This window comes from Cryptomeria japonica, chromosome 9 (assembly GCF_030272615.1).
Source record: "Cryptomeria japonica chromosome 9, Sugi_1.0, whole genome shotgun sequence".
Classification (NCBI taxonomy): Eukaryota; Viridiplantae; Streptophyta; class Pinopsida; order Cupressales; family Cupressaceae; genus Cryptomeria; species Cryptomeria japonica.
The window spans coordinates 366,217,365-366,237,433 of NC_081413.1; the positions used below are offsets into that span (position 1 = coordinate 366,217,365).

The 20,069-nt window shown below is 37.7% G+C and overlaps 1 protein-coding gene across 2 annotated transcripts in view; it reads right to left on the reverse strand.

Annotated features, from left to right (window-relative positions):
- LOC131076832 (protein LOW PSII ACCUMULATION 1, chloroplastic) overlaps window positions 1-20,069 on the reverse strand; it is a 177,936-nt gene that overhangs the window by 123,635 nt on the left and 34,232 nt on the right. For both annotated transcript variants that reach the window (XM_058014168.2, XM_058014167.2), the window contains exon 2: window positions 16,272-16,375. In XM_058014168.2, the coding sequence (XP_057870151.2) occupies window positions 16,272-16,375 (104 nt within the window). The remainder of the gene's footprint in view (window positions 1-16,271; window positions 16,376-20,069) is intronic.

Genomic DNA, 20,069 nt, shown 5'->3' on the forward strand with positions numbered 1-20,069 from the left:
AAGGAAAGAAGGTTGCTAGTTGAAAAAAGTTTTAACTTCTCATGGATTGCTGATTGTCTATTTTATACTGGACCTGACCAAGTCATGAGAAGATGTGTCAGAGAAGATGAAACGTATGACATCCTGCATGCATGTCATGATGAGCCATGTGGAGGCTATTTTGCTGCCAAAAGAACAGCACTGAAAATACTCAATACAGGATACTATTGGCCCACATTACATAAGGATGCAGCACAGTACACACGGAAATGTGACAGATGTCAGCGAATGGGAAGACCTACAAAATCTAATGAGATGCCACTATATCCACAAATATCAATTGCACCATTTGATAAGTGGGGATTAGATTTTGTTGGCCCAATTGATCCACCTTCTAATGGCAGATCTTATATTTTGGTATGTACAGACTATGTAACAAAATGGGTAGAAGCTCGTGCCATGACACATGCAAGAGATAATAAGGTGGTTGAGTTTCTTTATGAAGAGATATTTACAAGATATGGAGTACCAAGGGAAATTGTCTCAAACCAGGGACCTCAATTTACTTCAACATTGATAACAGCTTTGGTCAATGAATACAATATAAGGCATAGAAAATCTACTCCATATCATCCACAAGCGAATGGAAAAGTAGAAGTTACAAATAGAGAGTTTGAGGCTATTCTTACAAAAACAGTATCTATTCATAAAAAAGACTAGTCTCAGAGGCTTCCAAAAGCAATTTGGGCATACAGGACAACTTGGAAGACACCAATTGGTTTTACACCTTTTGAGATGGTTCAGCAATGATGCATATTGAATTTGAGCATAAAACTCTGAGGACAGCTTTGCAATTAAATATGACATTATCTAAACCACAGAAAGAACGCATTCAGCAATTAAATGCTCTAGATGAATGGAGGAAAATAGTTGTTCAATAGACAGAATTGATTCAAAATCAAAGAGCAAAGTGGCATGATAAATATATCAAGGACAAGAAATTCAAAGCTGGTGACTGGGCACTACTGTATGATTCCAGATATAAAGATGCTATGGGAAAACTTCAAACCAGGTGGTTAGGTCCGTATGAGATAGAAGAAGTTTTCCAGAATGGAGTTGTTCGTTTGTCCATAGTTGATCCTGTTCGATTCAAACTCTTAGTAAATGGTCACCGACTGCGTTTATATCATAAGCCGACCACTAAACAAGAGTTCCTGCAGCAATTTGCTCGACAAGATGAAACATATAAGGTTCCTGCAGCAATTGATAAGGTTCCTGCAACAATTGATAATGATCCTGCAGCAACTCATCAGCTTCCTGTTGCGGTTAAGAAAAGTAATAAAGGTAAAGTTCCTGCAGCCTCTGCAGTGAACATATTTGCCGTTTCATAATAAAAAATTTCCATATCCTATGGGAATATTCTTCTCCGTAAATAAAATTCCATCCATGTCATTCCATCCCACGTTCTTACCTATCATTTCACTTCATTTTGCCATCATTTTTCATACAAGTGCAGGTATGTGTATATTGTATTTTGTTTTAATTATGCATTTATTAGTTCATTATGATTATAAATCCGCTTCACTCCCCGAAATCTCATCAGCTTGTGTGGACACGTGCTAGGTTAAGTTGGGGGGGTGCTTTATGGTTAGGTTTCCAAAGTAATTGATTATCCGTCCTTTTTGGTACTCCGAATTGATTTCTTTCCATCATTGCTTATCATGCTATTATTTCACGTAAGGGAATAATAAATTCTGCCGCCAGAATTGAGATATGTATGGGAATTTCAATTTAGCAAGTCTGTTAGATATTTTGGTCTTCTGTTTCTCAGCTGCAGAGTAAAAAATAGCAGAGTAAGAGATGGGTGGTGATCCAATTCACCATGAGCCAACGGTTCATAAAGTGTTGTTGCAGGATGCTCTTTGTGAGCACTATTTTAGACACAACGGCTGGCTGGATTACTCCTTGAAAATCAGAGATTATAACGAAGAAATTGCTTCAGAATTTATGCATTCCTTTAATGAAGGAGAAGCTACAGTTAAAGGTTTGAGGGTTATTGCTACGGAGCAGCGAATAGCAGAAGTAACGGGGTTGCCGCAGGAAGGAGAACTATTTCCAGAATCAAAAGATGCAAGGAGCGTCAGGGCAGAGTTCACAATTTCCACGGATGGACCCCTAATGGTGGACAAACAAGGAACTAGAAGGGTTTCTCTACCAGCAAAGTGGCCTCTGGTAGCTTTGTATGTTATGAAATACATAACATGTGAGGGGCGATATTCAAATCTGCATTCACCTCATTTTAAATTACTTAGTCATCTACGGCATGGTCGGCGAGTGAATGTTCCTAATTTCTTATACCACCTCATTTTTACAAGCGCTAAGGAGACACAGAAAAATGGAAATCGCTCCGTTAGCCATCATGGATTGGTTAAGTTTCTTGTACAACGGTCCCTGAGAGACGTTTCACAAATGGAATGGGGCGTATTTGAGGATATACTGCAGTTTAGGGTTGAAGATGCCCCTGCTGCAGAGAATCCGCAGGTTGAAGAAGAAAATGTTGTGGAACCCTCTTCCCCCGTAGTTGCTGAAGACGAGGATTTGCTTGTTGCTGAAGGAGCCGCAGTTATTATGGAGGAAGAGACAGCTGAAGCAAATATGGAACAACCCTGTACTTCTCTTCAAAGAGATTCATCAGTTCCTCGAAGAAAAGGGAAGGAGTTGGAAAGGGATGAAACAGATGAAGAACCCATGGCCCAGCCGCAGGTAACTCAAATTCCTCCTGCAACCAAGAGGCGTAGGAAAAAAAGAAAAACTCCTGCAGCAACTGAAGCAACTCCTGCAGCCACTCAAAAGGTTTATGTGAGAAGAACACATAGTAAGACACAAAAGGCTCATTTTGAGGGTAATCCGGCAGAGGTTATTACAGTGGAAACTTCAAAAGAAGGAAGCCCTGCAAATATTGAAATTCAAGAAGAAGGAAGCCCTGCAGATGATGAAATCCAAGTAAAAATTGATGAGGATAGACTAGCAAATCTTGCTTTTGTGGCACAACAACTTGAAGAAACTATTGGAAATATTTCTCAACAACCTGAAGAAATTGTTGGAGATATTCCTGAGCAGTTTGAAGAAACTATTAGAGACATTCCACAGCAACCTGAGGAAAATATTGGAGAAATGCCAGCACGGATTGAGGAGTTTATTGAGGAAATCCCACGGTCTAAGGTAGCACCTATTAGACCTCCTTCATCCCTAAGTAGTTTATCTATTGCTTTAACATTTTATCGACAATGGGAAATAGAGAGGGCTAGGTTGCAAGGGATTATTGATAAACAGCAAAAAGAAATTGAAAAGAGAGATAACAGAATTGAGGAATTAGAGGCTAAGGTAGAAATAATTGCTGGTATGGTTCCTGAGTTGATGTAGTGTAGGTCACCTCCAAGGGTTTATGCAGTGCACTTGAAGGAACGTTATTTGAACTTCAGACTGAACCGCATAATTAGGGACCTTAGCCCTTCCTTAGAAACACTTGAAGAATTCTTTTATGCTTACCAAACCTCTCCACCGGCTGTGAAGACTTTGCTATGTGAATTGTACTTACATAACTATATTGTACCCTCAAACAGTGAGTGGAACCCTTTATTGTATATTGGGGATATCCATATTAAAGCTTTAATGTCATGGATCCAAAATGAGATCATGGGGGCACAAGCCAAGGAATATGAAAAATTAGAGTTTGACTGTCCATTACCATTAAGGAGAGAATCAAAAGCACCAAGAGTTCTTTATTATGAGTGGCAGAAATTACTGGTAAGAGATGATGTTAGAAAATTAGTGCTTCCAATGAGAGAAGAAATCTATCAAGCATATGAACATTTGGTTCAGAATGACAGGACAGCTGCAATAGAAGGGTTAACTCAGCACTGGAATAATCTACCAGAACAGTTAAAACAAGGAGAACCTTATTCACTACAAAATTTTCAAGCAGCCATGCAAAGAGCCCCCAGATATATACAGTTAAGCAGGGAGAAAGCCAACAATTGGCTACCATTGATCTTTCAGCCCCCAATCCTTATGTGGCCGCTTTTGGCATGTCAGCCTGCGGAACAAAACTATGATGCAGTCACAGAAGAATCAGCTAGATGGTCCAGGCTGGAAAAAATGAAAGGATTTTATTGGAACTTGGCTTCAAGGGGGACAGGTCAGGGCACCATTGGTGATTTGAGAGTTACTGCAAGAGTCAGAAATTTTCCTTTTGCTGTAGGATCAGCAAGCTCTTAAAGTTGGGGGGCATGATAAGTTGAGACTGTCATGTTTTTATCATCAAAACTCTTAGGTTTTTGACATCTTTTGGTTTGCATGGTAGTAGTGATGTATTGTAAATTGACTATATGTATTCCATGTGTTAAACCTGAACTTATGAAATCATGTTTGAACTTTGCTGGTCTATTCCTGCAGCCATGCCATTTATTCCTGCAGCCATGTGATTTGATCCTGTTGCTATGCAGATTATTTAGGGTAATATCATATGTGAATTAATAGATGTGTTAATTAAATAAAATGCGTATGTATGTCCTTGTATGTTGTTTTTGTTGTAGTGCAGGTAATAAATGATGCCGCAGTGGATATTCTCTTTTTGCGCCTAAAGAAGGAAAGATCACGCAAGAGATAATTAAAGATCAAACTGAAGAGGAGTTGAGCGAGCGCAAGGTACGGCATAGGCGGAACAGCCAAGCAACACTACTGAAGTTTAACTCTAGTAGGCATTGAATTTGCAAAACACCGCCATGGCATGCAAAGACTGTGGTTTGGTTTAGATCCACGTTTCCTGTAGCCAAGCTCTAGTTATCTTCTTTATCAGTCAATCATCCGCCTCTTCTTTTGAGTGTGATTTGTGTTGTCTATTGTAGTCGATCTTCTCTTTATTAATAAGCTCTTCCTTTTTTCTCAGAGGTTAGACAGAAGAGAAAGGAATAGAGCAGAGGATTTTTAATAAGCATTTTTAAGTTTCTTTTCAAAAGCATGTAATCACTTTCCAGAAGCAATGAATAAAAATCATGTTGTTCTAATCTGTTAAAGGTAGTTTTCTGGAAGCTTGATATCACTCATCCAAGGGGGCCCACTTGGTGAGTGATCCTGTGTGTGCTCATTGAAATTAGTTTTTCTTTAGTTGCAGTAGAAGTTCTTGCTTTGACTGTTCCTGCAACCACTGGAAACAGATCCACTGACTGTTCCTGCAGCCAAGCTAGAACAGAGTAATTTTTGTTATCTATATTAAATCTTTCCAGCATTGTTTTTATAAGTTTTTCCTGTAGCCTTTCATAATTTCCAATCTTGCCTTTCCTTTTCGCATAATGTTAGTTGTTGCAATAATGCAGAATAGCCATTGAAGGAACTTAGTGCATATATAGTGTAGACCCATTTCAAGTACTACGTCCCTGGGTTGATAACTAAATGAGCACTAGCCATGAAAATAGTAACTTTACTAGATGAATTTCCAAACTTCGGGTTGAGACTTCAATTAGAGTTATTATTATTATTATTGTTGGAGTAGACAAGGAGGGCGAAGGAGATAGTGAAGAGTGACATGTTTTGGAGTGATGCAAAATACATAGTCTCCATCATTGCTCCAGTTTTCTAGGTCATCAGATATGGGGATGGGGACGCACCTACCCTTGGAGAGGTGTATGAGTGCATCGATTCTATGCTTGACGAGATGAGGGTTGTTGTGCAAGTGAAAGACCCCACTTTAGCATTCTACAATGAGCACATTTGGCCAGTCATTCAGCACAGATGGGACAAGCTCAACACTCCCTTGCATATGGTTGCCTATGCCTTGAATCCTAAGTGGTACAAGGCTAGGCCTAGTAGAGTTATACCGATTCAAGATGATGAGGTGAAGGTATGGTTCTTTAGGAGAATTGATAAGATGTATGACGCTAGAAATGTCGACACAATTCGCACTAAGTGGACCAAATTTGCCACTCTTAGTAGTTATTTAGACGCAACTACGAAGGATATAACAACTATGGCATAGGAGGATCCAGTTTTGTGGTGGAATTGTCATGGACAGAATTCTTTGACCGCTCTAGCAATTCATTTGTTGTCTCGGGTTTCTAGTTTTTCAGCTCCTAAGAGGAATTGGTCTACGTCACTCTCTTAAGACGAATAGACGTACCTCTAGGAGAGAAAAGAAGCTTGTGGTACATAGTGTTTTGCGTCTCATTGTCCACAAGACACTTGTGTACAAAGAGAGTCCAGATGCACTATGGGATGTAGAGCCAAAGGAGTCATCACATGTTGATGAGGATGCTACAACCTTAGATGCAAGGTTGGTTGGTGTTAGTTTGGAGGATCTTGAACCATGAGGAGTCCAGTAGTTCCAATGATGAGGATTTTGCAAATGATTAGAGGCCTCCCTTCACTGCATTTTGACATTTCAACATTTGCACTTATTTTGATATCATGCTAGTAATTGTAATAATCTTTATGATATTTATATGCTACTCATTGTAATTATGTAATCATATTTATGATATTTTCAATAAAATAGAAATCTCCAATTTGACAATTTCATTTGTCAAATTTTATTTAGTATTCAAAAAATCTTAGTATTTAGTATTTACAAATTTACTATTTTATAATTTTACTAATTTGCCAAAGTTTCATTTCAAATGTAATTCTTATAAATCTTTTCACAACTAGTTTTTCAAGTACTCTATGCATATCAGCACCACCCCCCGCCGTCGTCCCCCTACCATCCCCCCGCCATCCCAAAACTTAGGCCCTTTGTCCCCCCATCCCCAACGCTCATGGAACACTATATTTACATATATATATGTGTGTATAAATATGTATATCTACATATATATTATACACATTGTGATGTCCCCATCTAAACCCATGAAACAGACAGAGACAATGCAACAAATGACAATTACAACCATACTCATGTTATCATAATCCCAATAATACAACAACTACAATTAATCTATGATAGAAGTTGATAGATCAAAAGGGAAGCCCAATATCAACAAAAGAAGTGGTATCATAGACTATTATTCTTACTTCACTCCTTATCATTTTGAGTGTTATTTGAGACTTTAAGGAAAGAAGTCTCTTGCAATTGATTCTTTTGAAAGTTAATTGTCCCTATTTCCTCGATTTGAACATAAAGGGACATTACAAGTGGTATCAGAGCATTGCATTTTGTGGTTATATTGCATTGTTCCTAAAACGGAACATTACAGTGGTATCAAAGCTATTGAACCTACCAGCTTGTGGGGAAAACATTTCAGATGGGCAGAAGATGAGGATCATTCAAGGATTGGTACAAACTCAATACTAAAATGAATCCATCCATGGCACAATAGAAACACCTAAGAGAAACTGACTCAATTGTTGGGCATGCTAAAACAAGTAAATGATAATGGCAATGAAGGAGGCACAAAAACTCAATCTATCAATAATCAAACTCCAAATAAGCATATACCTATAGCATGTTCGAAATCACTAACACCAACATTCCCATCTAGAGTTGAACGTCAATGCAATGAACCAACGTTGATGGATCTACATGAGCAATTTCGTCAAGATTGAATAAATGGAGGATTACAAAATGGTGTGCCTCTAAGAAACTACATAGATATAAGGATGAAGTACTCGCCTAAAGGAAGTAGAAATCACAGAGGAAAAACTCAAAGTTACAAAAGGGCTATTCGGAGAGGAGTAACTAAAGGAAAAATTAATCACTTATCCAAAAATCACCATTAAGGGTAATGCTACTGAGGAGCTAACAACAACCCGTGATTTCATGCCAACATCTCAAGAAAGACAAGACAAGAAAGTAGTCTCCAACATATCCAAAAATAAAATTTTGTCTCCATATACCAATGAAATAACTCATGAGGATGAAATAGCACTCACTCCATCCCAAGGGTCATGTATTGAGGGGTAACTTGTCTAGTGATTCTAGAAATAAGAATGGCAATCATGATTCTCCTTCATCTCTTGAAGAGTACATGGCATCCACTAACAAGTCAATGGGTGTGGATGAGAAGGATAACATTTTCCATGACAGTGAACAAGAGGATACATTGTGTGTCGAATCTAATCACATTGAAGAAGATAAACAAGGGAATGCAATATCAAAGTATAAAGACAAGCAGATGAGAAGACTCTTTTATGAAGCTATGGCAAGAAACGAATCATGGATAGTGCCGAGGATGTGGAAAGAACTCTTCAACTGTGTGAATGATGGAATGAGAAGGCTACGCATGCCAAGATGGTCACTTCACAAGCAAAAGAGAATCTGCAAAAAATCAAGCAAAGACATGATCACTTGGATGAACAAGAAATGAGCTGTCAAATAAAGCACGATATGGCATCAAGAGTTTCACACACGCAATCAACAAATGATATTGAAGTTCTTGATGGTTAAGGAAGAGAATATGAAGAGTTTGATAGCTGAAAATCATGAAACCTTGGAGAAATCTAAACTGATAAATAACCATCAAACCCTACAAGAAGCAGAAATTCAAGATCCATAGGACAAAGGAAGAATTAAAGAAAACAAGAGACTAAGCTATACTCATAGTACTTATGACCGTTAGCCCAAAGAATCAAATAAGGTTTGGAAATAGCTAAATCTACGTTTGGAACTAATGATACAATTCAACTTATGGATATTTGTTTGAGGTTGAAGCTCATAGAACATATGATAACCCTCTTTTCGAACTAAATAACACATCTCCTCAAAAACCATATGATTAGATTGAAATCAAAGCTTGGGATCCTGATACATTTTCCAACAATGAAGCTTTCAGTTGTGTTCGAAGTGGCAAGACGATTTCAAGTGGTGTCATCTTTGGTCACCATCCCAACAAATTGTATGAGAATACAATTCACAATCAATATATAAGTGGAATTCACTATTTCACTCAATAATCAAATATCAAATGTCTAATGAGTGTCATTGCGACTATGCACATACTTCCTATAAGGTTACCAATTGGTAGTCAAATGGATTTTAAACCATTCATAGTGTGGGGACAGCTAATAATGAGAGATTCTCCAAGTACAATTCAGATCTTCACCTCCATCACAATGAACAGTGATTCCTACCAATGTTCTAGGTCATTCATGATTGCAATAAGTTGGAACAATTGGGTTTATCTTTTGAATTCATGAGGATTTGTGTTCAAATTTTGTTCATATGGTTGAACCAAGTCTTTCCATTAGTCAAGGACAAGACTAACCATGACATCTATTTCGGTTGGAAGATAGACAATAAACACTCCCTAAGATTTCCAAAGACGCGATAACAGTTTGGGCAGGAGAATCAGATTATTAAAATCAGAGTGGAGCAGCGGCAACATGATGGTACACTCATAAGGACAATTTGGAATCCAAGAATTACCTTGGTAAACAAACATCATGGCATTTGATTGTCTCATAGTATGATAAGGATTGTTACACTTTGTGAGTTCAATGATGACAACATGAAGCAAAGGAGGTGTGTTGAAGCTTTCTATTGATTTAATTGGGACCCTATTATAGACTTGACAATTTAAGAATGCTTGTCAGCAAGCATTTTCAAGGAGGGGAGACTGTGATGTCCCCATGTAAACCCATGAACCAAACATAGACAATGCAACAAATGGCAATTACAACCATACTCATGTTGATCATAATCCCACTAATACAACGAATACAAGGAATTTATGATGGAAGTTGACAAACAAGGCAAGCCCAATATCAACAAAAGATATTAAAAGTAGAGCAGCGACTTAAAGACCAAATGCCAACTATGACATGTGCAGCAGCATGGGGATATTAAGTTGATATTAAGAGCTTACATAATGAACAGAGCAATTGATATTTCCATGGTAAAGCATGAGGATATCATTCAAGAGTGTCATGGGTAGTAATATGCATCGGAGCTATGGTGCAGCCTAAATGCTCCACATCGCTGATTACTATCATGGACAAATTAATAGCTAATCAAGACCATTGCTATTCCAAATAGGAAGCAAAACAAAAAATCAAGGTCAAACACTTGGCAATGAACAGCAATAACAAATAATTGTAAAGGGGGAAATCTGTAATTAAAGGTTATAAGATGATTAGAGTATAAAGACTAATCAATAGCTTTTAGCCTAAAGATAACTAATGACCATTAAGCATGGAATGATGTAATATCCCCCTTAATTTTTCCCAAAAAAATTTCACAATTACATTCAACACAACACTTGTTATGGTTAGGAAATGAAAACCAAATGCTGCTGAAAGTAACCCTCCACTTTCTGATCACCGAGAGCCCAATCTAGGAGGGTGAGAGCATACAGTGTCGAGGGGATCGTTAGATGCCAATAACTGAAAATGATTACAATCTTTGGGTGGCAAGCCAGCCCTTTCCACTTATACAGCAGGATAATGAAAACAATGCAATCACTTGGCGGTAAACCAGTCAAGGACAAGCTAAAGAACTGGAGAATGCAATCACTCAACCGCTTGTTCGGTGGGAGGACTAGAAATGAAATTACAATCAACTCTACCGCTTATGCAGCGGGAGGACAGTATTACAATATTCAAAATAGGCGGCAAAGCCAGCCTCTTCCACTTATGCAGTCAGACTAAGAGCAATAATCCAATTAGATAGTTGTTAGTACTACTAACCAGCTTTACAATGCACAATATGGATTACAATTTAAGGGAAATCACTATTCCAAAGATAGGCGGAAAGGCCAGCCTCTTCCACTTATGCAGTGGGACAAGAAAGAACAATAGAAACTGTTGTTAGTACTACTACCGGAATTACAATATGAATCATAGCATATAAGAGTGATGAACCAAGTGCAATAACATGACCAATAGCTGCAAATGAAACCAAGTCATTTCTCTTCACACCAATGAATTCACACACCCCAAAAACAACTCCAAACACCAAAAACTCTAATTTTGATATACTACCAGCACGCTGAAAACACACAGACCAGCAATACCAAATCCCACTAAAACACTCACAACTCACCCAATTCTTAACCAAATGACACGAAATTGAAAGCAATTGATCACTAGGAGGTAGGTGATCATTCCTCGGACAGCAAAACATGCCAAACTGACTCCAATAATTTATGCTTGCATTCCAAAGCGCTCAGCCACATGGTACAGCTAGCTAAGGTACGATTTTGCAAAAATAAAATCCAAAACACCATTTTAAGCTCTATAAACTTGCAAAATGAATCGCCTAAACCATAAAGAAAGATAGATGAAATACCCAGAACGAGGAGAATGACACGCTGAGACCTGCAACCCAAAATCCACTTCAACACACTCCGCAACTAGAAACAAGAACACACTACAGCACTCCCAAAAATCAGAAATCGAACAAATAAATCTGCAAAATTATCTTCAATCCACTCCTCTAAATGAAAAGCAGTCTCTGGCTTGACTAGTTGCATTGCAAGCAAGAAATCAAGCTATGGCTAGGAGGGAAGCGTTCCCCAAAGCTTTCACTCTGCATTTTGGCAGCATTTCATTATAAAAATTATTGGATACCAAAAACAAGAGCCCAACACTCTTATTTATAGACTTTGTGTCTCCAAATTCAAATTCGCATTCCCTCCAAATGAACGCCAAACCCAAATGCACGTTCACTTCACATTATTTTGAAATTACATTTCATTTCTCCTTTCTCCAAATCGACCTTCTCATAGGAGCAAATATACTTTATAAAAATGACAATAAAATCATAATGTGGCATCCAAGGTAGATAAGTGAAATATATTATAAAATTAACTTATTTCTCCATAAGGCGTCCATCTTGCCTTACTAATATTTCACTTTATAAAGTATTTTTCCTCAACAATAAATCACCCAATATATAATTAAGGAAATGACTTAGATATCAATATAACTTAAGCAATTCCTTTAAAATAAATCGCCCAACCTTTGCCTTAAGTTATAATTTAATTTAAAACACCATTTTTCATCAAATACTTTTCTTTGCCATGCAAAGCAACAACTCCACAAAGTTTAGTGCAATCTTCTAAGAAGAGCATATGATGTTCAAATCACTACCACGAACATAGACACCATCAAGACGATGCATATCAGTGAAGAAGCAGAAATTGAAGTTAAGCTTGGATATATGAGTTCATTTGACTACGCAAGATACTTCACAATCAATGAAATACTAGTAGTATGAAGCATGAACATAGGAGCTTCACCATCAATCATACACAAAGATCTTCCATCCATCTAATCAACATAAAAATAAATGAGAAGTAGACCCCATGAAAATTTTTGAATCAACATATGAAGTTCACCATATCTTCAATGAAATTTACATTCTTCATGCAACAATGTCTTGACAACAATCTCTCTTTTCTCCTAATCTACTCTAGCTATCTAACTATTGACTATTCGCTATTGCTAAACTGTTAACCTTTACAAATGAAAAAACTGAGCCTTATATAGGTAGCTCTTTACAATGAGTGGCTCATATTGATTCACAATCAATGGCCAAGATCAAAAGATAGAAACCCTAATTAGGGTTTGTTACACCCATTACAAAGCATTTAATGCTTTACCAATGACAAAATTACATTTTATGGGGCATATGTCCTCCTTTGAATTTTCGACCAATAGATGGTGAGGGTAGGTACATCGGATTTTGTGTCTCCATGTGGTAGTTATCTGCCTTGCTGGATGAGTCAAGTGCACCGAACTTGGACGCCTAATGATAAGATTGGATAAGTGATAACTGGGTGCCACCTTAGCTAGTTGTACACCTTGTAACTCATCACAAGTTGTAGGTGATTGATGCATATCTCTTGATATTCAACATTTCCAAGCACCTACAATGATGATGGAGGGAATGAGATGAAGGTAGAAGATATTCCCAAATTGCATCATCCTTGGGGATCAGTCTTTCTAACTTTGAATAACTCTTTTGGAACAATCTCCCTAATGTACTGGCGATGATTCTTGGATTTTCGGAGTAAATTCAAGATTGTGAAAATTTTCTTCTTTTAGCACGTGCACTCTCATGCTGAATCTTGTGCTTCCTTGAACTTGGGACACCTTTCATTCAACGGCATTCTTGAGGGTGTAATCATTGCATATGCATGGGATGGGGTTATGATGCCTCGCTCTAGCAAGGTTACAATGTTCCTTGTCTTTGCTTTGAGCATGCTGGTGTTGATGTGTGAGTCCCCTGCACCCTAGCAAATTTGATGTCGTGAAGCAACTTATCTTGGATACATAATCTTCCTAATGTTGCAAATCCTTCTTTGTCTTCTCATGTCCTTAGGTTTGAACACCATGAGCTGATCCCTTGCATGTCCCTATCTGTTGATGAAGTTCCTTCTTCTTTGCTTCCAAAACCTGGAAAGAAAACACAACTTGATCAAGACATAGAAGAGAACAACTTCGATCTTTAAATCAGAAATGAATTCCATTTGTTTAATCTTTGATTTTCACATTTCAAGGTCTGATTCACTGATGTTCTAAAATCTGAAGTCATATTTTACTCTGAGACTCCACTTTTATGTCTGATTTTTATTGACTTTAGGTCTGATGCATGTCTTAATTTTCATTGGTTTCAGGTCTGGGACCTTCTACTACTCACTACCTTCCCAAGGCGTGGATTAAAAGTGACTCCTTAAGGAGTTCAGGCGTTAAGGGGGGCACTGACAGTCATCAAAAAGTGATCGGAGATTTAGAGGTGCATTGACAGTGGCAGGTCGGGGTTTTCATAGGGCATTGACAGTGATCTCTTCCTCCCTTTCTCCTTTGCATCTCCTTCAACATTTGATCACTTGCATGATATTCTTGATCTTCAAAATCATTCATCTCCTAATAGCATGAAGGAGAATTTAAGTGTTCACTAGAAGCCTCCAAAGAAGTTCGGGGTTTTCAAGGGTCAATGACAGTGATGCAAGCTGATCGGGGATTTCATGGGTCATTGACAGTAAGTGCAAGCTGATTAGGGATTTGCTAGGTCATTGATAATAAGTGCAAGCTGAACGGGGATTTGCTATGTCATTAACAATAAGTGCAAGCTGACAGTAAGTGCAAGCTGATTGGGGATTTGCTAGGTCATTGACAATAAGTAAAAGCTGATCGGGGATTTGCTAGGTCATTGACAATAAGTGCAAGCTGATTAGGGATTTGCTAGGTCATTGACAATGCTTGGAGCATGAATATAACCTGTTCATTTAGCACTTCAAGGACTTTCCACTCATTCTCAGAAACTTCACCAACCTTAAGACAACAATAACTTTCAGAACCTTAGGCACTTTCTTCAACCAGCATTCAAACTCACCAAAATGAGGACACATCCCGCCTGATTGAATTTTTAGGAGGGCATTGACAATACCTTCAAACTTCTTGATGATCTACCTTAATCCTGCCTTCATCATACTTGACACATTGAATTGATCTTTCCTTCACCACTAACATGATCATTGACTTAAGAACCTTCTTCTATCCTTGGGCAGAGATTTCACCAAGCACTGACAGTCATTCTAGGAGGTCATGGTTTTGAGAGGGCACTGACTGTGAGAGGTCAGGCTTTTGATAGGGCACTGACTGAGAACAAAAGATGTTAGCTATGCTTGCTCAACTAACTCAATCTCATCAAACATAAGCATTTACCCTTAGAAATGTCTATCTTGCTAAGAAAAAGGGGTTCCTCATCTAGATCGGACTTTCAGGGGGTCACTGACTGAGCAAGAAAGAGATCAGACTTTGGACACCACACTGACTGAATGAGGTCGGACTTTTGAGGGGGCACTGATTGTGGGATGAAGTAGGTCAGACTTTTAGGGGGTCACTAACAGTGACCTCACTTATGTAATTTCACTGATAGAGACACTTACTTCTTCAATCTTAGGGCCCTTTGTCATCAACACACCCTCATCCTGTTTGCCTATGCTGTGACTATCCTCATCTCAAGCATCCTTGAACTTTCTTTGACAGTCCTCCATGCTTAGACTCGATTTTATCTCTGATTTTGGAGGCATATGACGTTGATAATCAAATGAAATGATAATCCCAAATCGCTCTCCTCCTAAGCCCTGAGAGCTAACTAACCTCACTTCAACTCAAAGAGACATGACTTGATCAGCTCTTGACAACCTCAGAGCTACACTACCTCAAGTAAAAGGTTAATAGAAAAAGACACTACAACTGACCTAGAAAGCAGAAAAAAGTGGGGGTCCCCATTTGCAATGGGGCGATGTGTGAAAACGTCAAAACAAGCACCAGCATTGCAAGTTCATAAAAACGAATCAGAAACAGCATCATATCACTATAAGCGATATCATATAACTTTACATATTCAACAAGATAAATCAGGAGCAGCAAGTCACACGATTGCTACAAGTGATTGGAAAAATTATTGCATACATTTAAGAAAGATCAGACATGGCAATAGCATATTGAGAACCCTTGCAAGTTTATAAAGTGAGATCAGGAAATAGCATTCATCGCTATAAGCGATTGGAAAGATAATTTATACTAAAGATCATCCTTGCATAATTGATATCAGTCATAACAAAAACAGCAGAGATAATCTTAATATTGTTGTATTGCACTAAATGCAGATATAGTGATCAAAATCATCTTTGTTAGCAGTAATATTGTTCACGTATATTATATCAATTGTATAGCATAAGAACAATCTTATAGAAGTGGTATCATAGACTATTATTCTTACTTCATTCATTATCATTTAAAGTGTTATTTGAGACTTTAAGGAAAGAAGTCTCTTGCAATTAATTCTTTTGAAAGTTAATTGTCCCTATTTCCTAAGTTTGAACATAAGGGGACATTACAAGTGGTATCAAAGCATTGCATGTTGTGGTTATATTGCCTTGTTCCTAAAACGAGACATTACACACACACACACATATACAAAATTAAAGCGTTTTTTTAATATTATCTACTTTTCCATGCTATATCTATGTAATGTACATATCTAGTGATCCACAAAAATCATCTTATCCCTTTCTTTTGCATTTGTATCCTCCTTAATCCAGAAATGAAGGATAAATTTCTGCTTTAAACATAATGTTTTCACAAGTACAGTAAACTTTCAGTATGCTTTGAACAACCTTCTACTGGTTGAACATGACAAGAATACAAATCAACTTCTATCTAGAGGTTCCTGACAAATAATTTGAAATTCCAACATATGTTATATGGAGGTTGTGCAGCTACAAAAATTATTATATTCCATTCACTATTGGTTGATTACAGCATAATAGTAAAGTAAATGATATTTGTACCTGGAGGCATGGCAACAAGCTTTGTTGTATAGAGCTGCTCTTGCTTCATCTGGACTTGGGTCTAGACTAAGAGCTTTTTCAAACTGAATAATTGCATCTTTTATCTGTGAAATCCAATGAACTTATAAATAAAAAAGTAGGAATGCATATGGTTCAGCAACTCAAGCTACTTTTGAATCATGAAAAGTTTCTACTCACAGCAAACATTTCTACAGCAAACAAAAACTCAACTAACACAAGAAGCAGACAGCAATACAACTAATGCCTGGATCCGGAAGTTTGCACAGCCAAAATTTGAAGTCCTAGCATAGTTCAAATATAAATTGGAATATTTAACATGCATGCCAAAGTATCGATACTATAATGCATGAATAGGATGGAATTTTCTTTAGCTTGATTGATTCCAGAACAAGCTATGGTTGGATTTCAAATGCATCTCAAAGACTTCAGTGATATGAATAAAACTGTAATTGCTTCCCATGGGAATAAACAGCTGAATTCATAAGGCAACTCTGTCAGCACTAAATCATCACTGGTATATGTGAGGCAGTAAATTTTTGCCTAATTTGAATAGTCATAATGAGGTTAATGCTTGGAGATTGCCAGGGTGTTAACCGAATCTGTTAAAATGATCAAAATAGTTATTGAATCCACAAGCCTAGATAAACAAGAGACTTGGGAGATACTTACCTTTGCATTGTACATCAAGTCTAACAATGGAAAAAGTGAAAAGAACATGTGTCAATGAAATATTATATCTTTTACCCCTGACCTTTAGATTATATTTGACTCAAGCCACCTCTTGGTGGGTAAAACAAATATTATACCATACCTAGGTCCTAATAGGAGGATGGTTGTGACTTAGAGATGCTCATCCATGTGAAATGTCCCCCTCAATTTCTTTCAATTTTTTTCACACAATACATTCACCCATTAGCGTTCACATAATGAAATAAAGAGAGCAATACAAATTGGCGGTTGGACCAGCCACTTCCACTTTCCAGTGGGATAAAGAAATACTAAAATTCAACAGCAATTTGGCGGTGTAACCAGCCAATTACAAATCCAAAATAACTGAAGTAAAGAGACAATCACTCAACCACTTATTCAGCGGAAGGACTGAAAATGATAATAACAATACACTCAACCGCTTATTCAACGGGACAGCATTACAATAAGATAGGATAGATGGCAAAGCCAGCCTCTTCCACTTATTCAATGGGTCTTGAGATACAATTCAGGATGCGATAGTTGTTAGAACTTACTACTACTAATCAATTTTACATTACATAGCATGAATTTGAGATTAGAGAATATCACTGTCCATCACTACAAATGATGTATTATGCACTCCCAAAGCTACAAAGACTAACTACTCTCAAAACACACTACACACTTCAATTTTCAGAATCTGATATGCAAGAACAACAAGCTGGAAAACGTAGACCAGCAACACTAAACCACATTAAAATGTTGACAACTCCATCAATACTCCACGAAATGACTCAAAATTGATTGGAAATGAAAGATAGGAGGTAGGCGATCAAGGTAAGACCTACAAAATGCAACATACTCACCCAAACATATTTTGCACGCATCCCACGATAGCTCCAACATGGTACAGCTAAGACAGAAAGTACGATTTGCAATATAAAAATCAAGACTTCGAATTAAGTGTTGAAAACTAACATGAAGAATTGCCTAGGGCTTAGGGAGAGGATGAGCAAATACCCAGAACCAACAAGGATCCTCACAAAGACATGAATTAAACACACCTACAGCCACACTGAAAACCAGCAACCTACAACTCACACACTTCACACCAAAAATCAGAAAACATCAAACATAAACTCCTCAATGAACTCCATCTATTCTCCTGAGTGAAGAATAGTTTCATAGTCTCAACTAGTCGCTATCTTTCAAGCAAGAAGCTAAGCATTCAACTAGGAGGTAAGCATCTGTCGAAGTATTCAATCGAAATTCAAGCAGCACTTCGTTGCAATATTCATGGATACCAAAAACAAGAGCCCAACACTCTTATTTATAGACTTTGTGTCTCCAAATTCAAATTCACATTCCCCTCCAAATGAACGCCAAACCCAAATGCATATTCACTTCACATTATTTTGAAATTACATTTCGTTTCTCCTTTCTCCAAGTCGACCTTCACATAGAAGTAAATATACTTTATAAAACTGATAATAAAAATTTATAAAATAGTAATGTGGTATCCAAGGTAGATAAGTGAAATATATTATAAAATTGACTTATTTCTCCATAAGGCGTCCATCTTGCCTTATTAATATTTCACTTCATAAAGTACTTTTCCTCAATAATAAATCGCCCAAACCTTATGACATAAAATAATACTTTATCACCTCAAGTCATAACCATAAATACATAAGTCACACGCCTAGGCCAAGGGGGCATTAAAATATGCTAAAAATACTTTTTCCATGTGCTGAACAACTGCCAAAGTGAACTAAAGGCCAAAAGTACTAAAAACTACACTGCCAAAAATAGCCTCTAAACTAGACCACCAAACCTGCCAAAAATAGCACTTACTGAAAATAGCATATTGCTAAAAATAGTGTGTCCAAATGCATTTTAACCACATTCTGAGCAACCGTTGCAACTTACTAAATATAGTAAGTCCGGATAAAGTCTTTAGTTCCGCTTGCATGTCACACCATCATGAGGCTCTTTGGAAACCTAGAAAAACCCAGAAAAATAAGTTGTCTTCCCCCCACTTACTAAAAATAGTAAGTTCGAAAAAGTCCTCAGATTTAGTTGCATGTCACACCATCGAGAAGCTCTCTTAAAACCCAGAAGGAATCCAGAATCAAAACTGTAAATTCCAACATGCAAGCCATCAAAACTGCCAAAGCATTCTCCTAGAAAATAGGAAACCCCAATTCTACCTCTAACTGACCAACGGGTCTTGAAATTGGCCAACAGTCCCCAAAACAAACTAGAGCAAAAAAGAGGACATTACAGTCCACCCTTCCCAAAATTGCTTGTCCTCAAGCAATGCCACCACAACTCCAGAAAATTTTAAACTGATCCACACCAAAGCAAGCACAATCCCAGGGTCTCATGTCCATCTCAAGAAGAACCCACCATGCCGATGTTGCGCCACTCTAATCAAATCAGTGAAAACCTCATGCCAAAACTACACTAACCTCCCTTGTGACTCCAAAACGTTACCATCCATGATACTCAAACTGAAAAATCTTGAAGGACTGAAATCAATATCATGCAGCATCTCATGCCCATAAAGCTTTGAGTAATCAATATCAACAATGCCAATGTCTATCACAAGCCTGGGCAATAGGAAATAAAGTCTACTCAAGTCACAATCAAACTCCACAACATATCTCCCCAAGGTGTCAAGCAGAGCCATGACCGTAAATGTGACTTCTCCAAATCTCCCTATAAAGAGGAAAACAATCATTTGCAAGAGCTCAACAGACTCATCCCCATAACTCCAAATGAATCTACTAGGCCTCAATTGAATTATTTTGATACAACCATGGAGACTTCTGAAATCTCTTACAGTTCCCACTCCAAGCACCTCAGAATGATGAATCAAAGAAAACAAAGATTCATTGTCCCAACCATAAGTAGAAGAGAAAGCATAGGGATAACCACTAGTTAGAGCTTGAACACTTCCCATACACGAATACTCACTGCCCCAACTCGCCATACCTCTCATTTAAGACCATAAACCCATCTTGCCAAGAGACTGTGAAGTCTGAAAAAAGCCCACCAGCAGCCCACCAAATCTGAAATGATTGA